General features: G+C 35.2%; 1 protein-coding gene across 1 annotated transcript in view; it reads left to right on the forward strand.

Annotated features, from left to right (window-relative positions):
• Window positions 1–8,705, forward strand: part of LOC106461998 (GTP-binding protein REM 1-like) — an 11,174-nt gene extending 2,469 nt beyond the window's left edge. The window contains exons 2-4 of the mRNA XM_013921866.2: window positions 2,882–2,970; window positions 5,285–5,489; window positions 8,097–8,705. Of these exons, the coding sequence (XP_013777320.1) occupies window positions 2,882–2,970; window positions 5,285–5,489; window positions 8,097–8,374 (572 nt within the window). The 3' untranslated portion in view covers window positions 8,375–8,705. The remainder of the gene's footprint in view (window positions 1–2,881; window positions 2,971–5,284; window positions 5,490–8,096) is intronic.
• Window positions 8,706–10,489: the final 1,784 nt, after the last annotated feature.

Genomic DNA, 10,489 nt, shown 5'->3' on the forward strand with positions numbered 1-10,489 from the left:
CACACGTCGCCCACCCCAAGTTTCGCCCGTGCCTGGCTGTTTGGTCCTCGTGTGCATAAGATGCCTTTTAGGTGGATGATGACAAAACCTTGTCGAAACGTTGTACATTTGCTGTTATGTTAAACTTATATTAAAGTTTTTCTTCATTACCCACTCAAGCCGTCTCCAGCCATTATTAGTCTCAAAGTGGGTTCCTCGTCATCGAATTTTAGGTGGAAAATTCCAGTTCCGTAATCTGTAAAATGAACAAGAAAAGACGAATCATTGATATTCCGATAAAATCTTATCAGATGAAGTTATTATAAATTAATAGAAGTGTGTTTAAAAAAAACACGTTGTTTTTTATTTTCTTAAAACAGGTAAAGAAATTTGGTCAAACGTTCATTTCGTTTTTGTTTTCTTAAAGAAGAAAGAAAGATTAGTATTACTCAAAATACAAAAAAAAATATCAAGTAATTGTACAAATGTTCAGACATTTTATTGATATACATTTTCATGTCCAGGTGGCTAGGACGTTCGACTCGCAATCTGAGGGTCGCGGGTTCGAATCCCCGTCACCGAACATGCTCGCCCTTTCGCCACGGGGGCGTTATAATGTTCGTTGGTAAAAGAGTAGCCCAAGAGTTGGCGGTGGGTGGTGATGACTAGCTGCCTTCCCTCTACTCTTACACTGTTAAATTAGGGACAGCTAGCGCAGATAACCTTCGTGTAGCTTTGCGTGAAATTCAAAAAACAAACAAGCAAGAAAAAAAAAACGCTTTCGTTATCATTAAATTGTTGCTTTATTTTACCGAATAATCCAAAAGCCCCCCTCAACAATAAAAACCGTTACAACAAAACACATTCTACCTCTGTATTTTGCACACAAAAATATGATACAGATATTATGTTGTTTGATTCAACACAGTGTTTGATCAGATATTTTATTGTGCTTAAACTGGCATATTTGTTACGTACACAGAAACTTAAACTTGCATTGTTTTTACTCTTAATTCATTATTACTTTGAACACTTGCTACTTGTTACATAGCAAAAACGGTAAACTCGGTTTATTTGAAACTTTAGAATGTAATTCACTAATAAATCCAACAGTTTGTTATTTTAATTTAGCCCAATGCTTGTAAAGTTTAGGAAAATCCCTAAAAAATTCGATCATTATCACAGTCCCTGTCGTTATGTGTCTGTTCAACCTGTTTCTTTTTATTTTGTGGCAGAATTCAGCCATGAAAGGGGAGGAAAAGGAGAAAATGTTATATTCGTAAATAGAAGACCTTAAACCTACATTTCCTATATCTAAGATAGCTAACAGGAAGAACGCATTGGTATCCTGCAATGATGAGAAGACGACAGATGTGGGAGTCATTCTATTAGCTCGAGTTGCGTCCTCTTTGTTGGTTATTATACAACCTAATGGCTTTTCAGTACAGCCGTGTTTGGCTTCTTTGCGACATAGCAACAATCTTGTTCCCCCCTTTTTTTTAACCGGACTAGAAGTGCGTAAATACCAAAAAAAAGAAAAGTCGTAAGTTCAATGAAATTTGATGATCTGATAGTTTTGAATACTTAATCAGTTTGACCAATAAAAATGTTTATTACTGAGTTTCAGTGATTTCAAAAGATTGGGTTTTCATTTTGTTTGCTCGCTTTCGTTTTGTTTTGTTAAGCGAAACGCTGCATAATTGGCTATCTACGCTGTGCCCAGCGCATGGATCGAACTCTGAATTCTATCGTTATTCACTCTCAGGCTTACCTCTGAGCTACCGGGTGTATATTGAGTGTTTTTGTCCATATTTTTGTTGCTGGGTTGCAAAACATTAAGAATTTGTTTTATTTGTTGGTTGCTAAGCGCAAAGCTACACAAAAGGCTAGTTGCATTGTGTCAACTGCGGGTATCAAACCCCGGTTTTTAATGTTATAAGTCCACAAGCTTACCTCTGAGCCACCGGGAGGCAGGTATTCATTGTACAATCAATTGAAAATTAAATATTAAATGAAAACAAATAAACTTCAATCCAGTTTTTTCTAGTTTAAAACTAATCTCTCGAATGTCTAAAGTGGAAGTTGTTAAAAGTTTTAAACTAGAAAAAACTATGTGGGTTTCCGTCATTTGGATAATATATTTAGATCATAAATATAAAAATAACCAGTTTCTTATTCTCATCATGTGGAAAATATATTTAGATCATAAATATAAGGATCATCAGTTTCTCATTCTCACAAAATGGAAAGTACAGCTGTGTAATTCTAAACACAAAAGTAATCGGCTTCTCGTTTTCAATCTCTACAAAACATAATAGTAGTATTCTTGGTGACTTTAGTATTGATTGGGTTTAATGCCTTGTTTTCATGTCCCTGTAGAAAATGTTTCGTGGTAAAGTTAGAATTCATTGAATGAAATAATGTTTCATATTAGTTTCACTGAATATATAAAGAATGTGTGGGTTTCTTTAACAACTTCCACTTCAGACATTCGGGAGAGTAGTTTTAAACTAGAAAAAACTATGTGGGTTTCTTTTACAACTTCCACTTTAGACATTCGGGAGAGTAGAATGAGAATCTGGTAACGTTTATATTTATGATCTAAATATATTTTCCAAATGATGAGAATGAGAAACTGGGGATTCTTATATTTATGATATAAATATATTTTACATTTTGTGAGAATGAGAAACTGGTGATCCTTATATTTATGATTTAAATATATTTTACATTTTGTGAGAATGAGAAACTGATGATTCTTATATTTATGATCTAAATATATTTTACATTTTGTGAGAATGAGAAACTGGTGATCCTTATATTTATGATCTAAATATATTTTACAGGTGTTGAGAACGAGAAACAGGTGTTTTTGTACTTAAGATGTCGCTTTATTTTCCAGAAAGTGAGAACGAAAAATCGGTGACTGTTGTATTAAATGAAGAGGAATCGGAGTTAGTTTTTGTGGAATATGCTTCAGACAAATTTTTGGTATGTTTAGACTTTTATTAGTAAATATAACTTCTGTGCTGAAAAACCCTTTAAAACTTGTTAAACTTCAAAAATAAGAAAGCAAGCAAGTTCTTAAAAACCCGTGTTACAAAATATAATTAATCGTACGTGTAAATGAGATGGGTGTGGTCTAGAGTTTCGCGTGTCGGCTGTTTAGTGGACGGTCCAAGATCACATCGCGAGGTCACTGAGCATACTCCTCACGTTCAGCATGAGCGCGTTATAAAGATGTCGTCGAATCTCGTTATTCGGTTGCGGCAGTTTGGTTTGGTTTGTTATGAATTTCGCGCAAAGCTACACGAGGGCTATCTACGCTAGCCGTCCCTAATGTAGCAGGGTAAGACTAGAGATAAGGCAGCTAGTCATCACCACCCACCGCCAACTCTTGGGCTACTCTTTTACCAACGAACAGTGGGATTGACCGTCACATTATAACGCCCCCACGGCTGAAAGGGCGAGCATGTTTGGTGGGACAGGGATTCGAACCCGCGACTCGCACATTACGAGTCGAGCGCCCTAACCACCTGGCCATGCCGGGACACTGACAAATATAATTTATTAACGAACACAAAATGGAACGCGAGAAAATCTTATATCGCTTTAGTGATCTTACAACATTGGCGACTTGAAACCTTCTCGCAGGTAGCCTGATAGCGCTCTTTGATGCCGTTTAATCATTATTTATCTTGATGCAATTTCATTACCCCCACCCCCTTGTGAAAATTGGGTCCAGGACTTATTGAATGACACCCTTTTTTGTTTTCTTTTCTAAATTGTTTGGTGCTTTTTTTAATATCATATTTTGGAAAATGATGTTTCAAAAACTTCTGGTTAAATGATTAAGATAATGCAGTAGCCACGTGGTTGTACATTTTTTAAGATATCCTGATTTTCTGGGCCAAGTACGGCTCAGAGGTTAACGTGTCAGACAATGGATCTGAGGTTTCGTGATTCGCGACCCGTTACCTTCAGAAAAATATCTCGCTCCATACTTTGGATCCGCGTATGCGTTATAAGAGTGACAGTCAAATCCCACTATTCGGTCTGTTGTTGACTAGCTGCCACCCTTCAAGTTTATAACTTCAAAATTGGAGACGGCTATCGCAAATAGACTTCGCGTAGTTTCGCACGAAATTCGACACACAAACACGCTTCTTTTCCCTTTTACCGACCTTTTCTGCCAGAATTTGCAAACAAGCCACTAAGAACAAGTTATCTAATACCTTAGTTTTGAAACGTCATAGAAAGAACGCAATGTTTTTACTGCCTACATTAATGTATCAGGAAATATGTGGTTAAAAAACAAAACTCAAAACATTAAATGCTTAATCCCTATTTCTTTGCCCAAAAATCCCTCGAAGAATGAGTAAAATAATCTAAAAAAAGCCTATATGATTAATAATTTATACCAATGAGATGTTTTCTTTTTCTTTTAGCGAGTGCAATTGTTAAGTAGCTTATAGTACTTTGAACTCAAATATTTAGAGGCTTAACACATGGTAAGTTTGAGAACTTTTATGGACAGCATCTGCCTGTTGAGTGAAAAGAGGACGACGTTTCGGCTTCAATACTGAGGGCTTTTTACAAAATAGGCTGAATATTAGACCCAGACTTATATTTAAAATAACATTGTTCGTAAGTTTCTAATTTTAAACAGATCAGTCTTCATTAGTCAGAGAGATTTCATTTTATGCTAAAAGTTGTATCTAGCTACACTAGAATTATAGAATTACCCATTGTATTTGTAATAAGAAATTATTTGAATTAACTCTATAATTCTCTGAGAAAAGCCAAAGAATTTCGAAAATTAACATTTTAACAATTAACAATTTTCAGAAGAAGGCCTCAGCATAGAAGCCGAAACGTCGTCCTCTTTTCACTCGACAGGCAGATGCATGCAATCCGTCAAAGTTTTCATATCTACTATGTCTACTCTGCCTGACATTGACTTAAGACTTAACACATGCAAAATAATACACGTTCTTTAGGCAAGACGCGTTAAAAGACATAACGACACGTCGAGTTATGACCTATTCTGTGTTTGTTTGTTTGTTTGAAGTTAAGCACAAAGCTACACAATGGGCTATCTGTGCTCTGTCCACCACGGGTATCGAAACCCGGTTTCTAGCGTTGTGAGACTTGGGGGGGTATTCTGTATGTAATTTATAACGGGGTCTCAGTAGCCGCGTGAAACAATTGTTACAAGCTTAATTTAATCTGGTGTGCTGTGAATACGAAGAAACAAGCTAGCTATTTCTTGTTTATATTTGTTTGTTTTTTCATGTTATCTTAGGACCAAATGAAGGATCTTCCGAGCTCAGCTATTAGCTTCGACGCCTACATGGTAGTATATTCTGTCACAGATAAGAGAAGTTTCCGGAAAAGCAAGGAAATCATTAATCATCTTGTGTCTTCGGAAACCTCCAATAGTAACAAAGCTGCAATCTTAGTTGGAAACAAGATAGACCTGGCAAGAATACGGAAAGTTACTAGGAAAGGTTGGTATTAAACATTCACCGCAGAAATAGGGACAAAAAAGTGGAAAGTCCAGTAGAAACCTAAAGAATCCAGTGCAAGCAACTGTCATGGCGTCACATCATAACGGTTGTTATTCTAACAAATAGCTTATATAAATAGCGTTTTACCACTATTGTGTTTACGGTACACCAGCTGAGATAAAAAAAAAACAGTAATGGCGAAGCATGATTATAAATAATTATATTTGTCCTAAGAAATTACTATTATGGCTATTATATTTTAATACTAAATTCTTTATTCAGTTCCTTAGTTTTTGTTGTTGCTGTTTTTAACCACACTATGCCCGCCATATCCATTGCCGACGACGCGTTTCGCTTAATACAGAGCTCATCAGGCCAAATGGGATACAACAAACACAGTAATGGCCAGAATACTATTGATATAATATCGATAGGTATAAGAAAACTACCATCACTAGAGAACGCAAAATAATACTTCCCGTGAATTACAGCAAATCACACCATTTAAAACGCAATGAATGACTCGTTATTACAAATCATAAAACGTCATTTAAAAGACACAACCGTTCGTACAAAATATTAAGATTATGACATGAATTATATGACCATTCATTTTAAAAGATAAAGTCAGCTTTGTTTGTAAAGCACGAGAGCCAAATGTGATTAGTTCAGGTGAACAATATATAACTGTAGTATAATATAAAAATCCGGTTTTGTATCATTTAGATATAAGGATGCTAATTATTGACTTATAAATATACAATTAGTCGCATTCAATGTTGAAACTAGGCCTACAAGCAAACAAGCCCAAAAGTATAAGCAAACAAACTTAAGTCCAAACTAAAAACAAAAATCCTTAAAGTTTAAAGTTTTCGTACATTCATGTGCAGTACAAGTGTTAAGTAAAGTCAGTGAAGGTAAATAGACCGAAGGTAAGATAAGCTCACCAAACTTTAACACGTATTAAACTGAAAAATCTCACATTATTCACACTGCTGACAAAACATCAAACAGATGATTTGAAAGAAAGACCTGTCTACAGTATTTACTCACTGAACCGGTCGTTTTAAGTAGTTATGTTACAACGAAAAGCCATTATGTGGCTTTATTAAGTAAGACGTTTTAAGAAAACATTCACTATACAAGATTTTCTTGTGTCTATAAAGACAAGATTATGGTGCTACTTTTCCATAGTTTTTTATCAGTTTTACTTTTGATTTATAAAATTTACTTTTTGGTTTATTTATTCACATTATATAAACGAAATTTTACTAAATTACTTTTTTTTTGCCACGTCACCAAATTGTAAGTTTCACGTGGGTGGGTGGGTGTGTGGTTACCAGGACTTCATATTTTCATTGGTTCGAATCAGAACATACATTTATATATTTATTCAAATATTAACGTCCACTATTATTTTATTTCACGTGTGATTTGTTTGCTTTACTGTTATATATTGTTGCGTATCTGCTCGTTTGTTAATTTCCGGTATGAATTCTTTCCGAGGAACTTCAACGACATAAGTCCTTTCCTAATTAAAACTAGTTTATTCTTTCTCGATACAACTTTGTAATACACAGAAGTTCCATGTCAATACGTTTGCAATCTCGATAACAAAACACACACTTTATATTACCCTCACTACGGCTCGCTTGACTCAATTATCTGTCTCTATATCTATCTATCTATCTCTGCAATCTATCTGCCGATCTCTGCTATTCTATCTTTTTTTCGCTGGCTTTATTTGCCGGGCTTATATACTAAAAAAGAGGGCGCCTGGAACAAACTATAGTTGTCAGGAAAATTCATGATCCTTCTAGAAACTCCAGCGTCGCGTGACTTCCGCTGCCGTAACAATATGATTTCAAAAACGTTCCGAAAATGTGCAGACTAAATGATTTATTTTAGTTATTAACAGACTAGCGGTTGCGGCAATCTTTTTGGGGCTGTATTCTGAATCTCAGCGATTATCCTAGTCTTATCTTTATCATTAATTTGGAGGCCCGGCATGGCCAGGTGGTTAGGGTGCTCGACTCGCAATCTGCGAGTCGCGGGTTCGAATCCCCGTCTCACCAAACATGCTCGCCCTTTCAGCCGTGGGAGCGTTATAATGTGACGATCAATCCCACTATTCGTTGGTAAAAGAGTAGTCCAAGAGTTGGCGGTGGGTGGTGATGACTAGCTGCCTTCCCTCTAGTCTTACACTGCTAAATTAGGGACGGCTAGCACAGACAGCCCTCGTGTAGCTTTGCGCGAAACTCAAAACAAACAAACAAACAATTATTAATTTGGTTCAGGGCGATGTTTTAAAAGACAGATTACTATTTGTTGTGAATTTTTTATAAGATCAACTCGTCGGTGAGTGACAATTGGTGTTTTACAATTGGGTCATTTTCTTACAGATTTCTCAATAAACCATGTAAAACTACAAAAATCAACCATTTCACACTTATGGTTGGTACATAAGGAGCTAGAAAAGTTCTTTGTCTCAGTATGACAGTTGTGAATAAATGTTCTAAGCTAAACCTACTATTTCATGCCAATCGTCACAATTTCTTGAAATCAATTAGATACATTTTGATTGATTTTTCCTTTTTATTACGGTAGAGGGACAAGCCATAGCAACAGCACATAACTGGAAATTCATTGAGACGTCAACAGGAATAAACCATCAAGTGGATGAACTCTTGGTGGGAATCCTCAGCCAGATCCGACTGAAATGGCAGTATCAGAAGAAACTAAAGAAACAGCAAGAATTGGTAACACTAACAGTTCCACGAATGTTCTCGTTCTGCTCCAGTTCCAAGACCAAAGTTTGTATACGAAATATTATAGAGAAAGCTGTACTGAAGACAAGATCCTGTAACAACCTGCACGTTTTGTAAAGGATTTTGTGAACTATTCTAATGAGGAACAAAACTCTGGAGTAACAGTGAAACCAAACGAATCTACCACCTATGACAGCGAGAAACCCGCAAACAAAAATGGCGCAAAACTAACTAGGGATAGGTTTACTTAATCACTAAAACGACTCTTGTTCAGAAGAAACCTTATATGACACCATTCTTCACCATGTAATGTTGGTTCTAATGAAAGGCAATAATGGCCAAGGTGTTCATCAGAAGGCAACAACAACACCTTATAATAAGGATGTGCTTTACAATAGTTGTGTAAATAAACATGCACGTATTACAAAGATTAAAACGATAAGTATGAATTCCTGTAAAAAAAAGTCAAAAAATCTTAAGATGTATTCGTTTTTTTCTTTTCTCAAGCAGACATATAAATGACTCGCGCATCAAACCATTGACAGAAGTTGAGAAACTTTACAACTAAAAACACAGATGTCTCAAAATCTCTTTATTGTCTACAGTTCTTAATACTATACCGTTACTTGATAGAAAATAAATTTTGATTGAAGACATTGGTTCGGATCAAGGTGTTACAACCAAAAATATGGACCATTGAGCTGGTCTTAATGATAGGAAGTATATATAAATATACATACATGTGCATATACATAAATGTATATCCTGCGGACGTTAAAGATATTTGTGTAAGTTCCGGGTTTTATACCAACTGTCAGAGCTGTAGGTTGTATGGTTCTCTAACCACGCATACGATCCCATTTAAACTTATTATGTACCAGCCTTATACATACGCAATAGGGATATACATATACAGAATAATGGTAAAGTCCCGATTTTCCTTAATGTTTTAAAGTATGGTTGTGTCAGTAGTGTGTATACGATTAGTGATAATGTGACGTTTTAGAGATTTTAGCTCTAATCTGGAGATGGTTGTGTCAATATTGTTTATAAGATTGGTGATAATCCAACGTTTTAGAGATTTTAGTTCTAATCTGGAGATGGTTGTGTCAATATTGTTTATAAGATTGATGATAATCCAACGTTTTAGAGATTTTAGTTCTAATCTGGAGATGGTTGTGTCAATATTGTTTATACGATTAGTGATAATGTGATGTTTTAGAGATTTTAGTTCTGATCTGGAGATGGTTATGTCAATATTGTTTATACGATTAGTGATAATGTGACGTTTTAAAGATTTTAGTTCTAATCTGGAGATGGTTGTGTCAATATTGTTTATGCGATTAGTGATAATGTGACGTTTTAAAGATTTTAGTTCTAATCTGGAGATGGTTGTGTCAGTATTGTTTATACGATTAGTGATAATGTGATGTTTTAGAGATTTTAGTTCTAATCTGAAGATGGTTAAGTCTATATTGTTTATAAAATTGATGATGATCCAACGTTTTAGAGGTTGTAATGCTGATTTGGAGATGGTTGTGTCAATATTGTTTATACGATTAGTGATAATGTGATGTTTTAGAGATTTTAGTTCTAATCTGGAAATGGTTATGTCTATATTGTTTATAAAATTGATGATGATCCAACGTTTTAGAGGTTGTAATGCTGATTTGGAGATGGTTGTGTCAATATTGTTTATAAGATTGATGATAATCCAACGTTTTAGAGATTTTAGTTCTGATCTGGAGATGGTTATGTCAATATTGTTTATACGATTAGTGATAATGTGATGTTTTAGAGATTTTACTTCTAATCTGGAAATGGTTATGTCTATATTGTTTATAAAATTGATGATGATCCAACGTTTTAGAGGTTATAATGCTGATTTGGAGATGGTTGTGTCAATATTGTTTATAAGATTGGTGATAGTCCAACGTTTTAGAAATTTAATCTGTAAATGGCCATGTAGTTAGTTAACTGACCACTTAAAATGTTTAATGTTGGGAGATAAAAAAAAAACGATTTCATTTGGCATACTGGTTTGGTAGCATCTCAAAATCTGCTAATGTTAATAAAAATACAATTGTACGTGATTTGCATAATTTTTAACCATAGAATATAACTATTCCTGATTTATTGCGATACATGCTACTTTGATGGCGGGCCCGGCATGGCCAGGTGATTAGGGCGCTCGACTCGCAATTTGCGGGTCGCGGGTTAGAATCCCCGTCC

This window comes from Limulus polyphemus, unplaced genomic scaffold, assembly GCF_000517525.1.
Source record: "Limulus polyphemus unplaced genomic scaffold, Limulus_polyphemus-2.1.2 Scaffold1073, whole genome shotgun sequence".
NCBI lineage: Eukaryota > Metazoa > Arthropoda > Merostomata > Xiphosura > Limulidae > Limulus > Limulus polyphemus.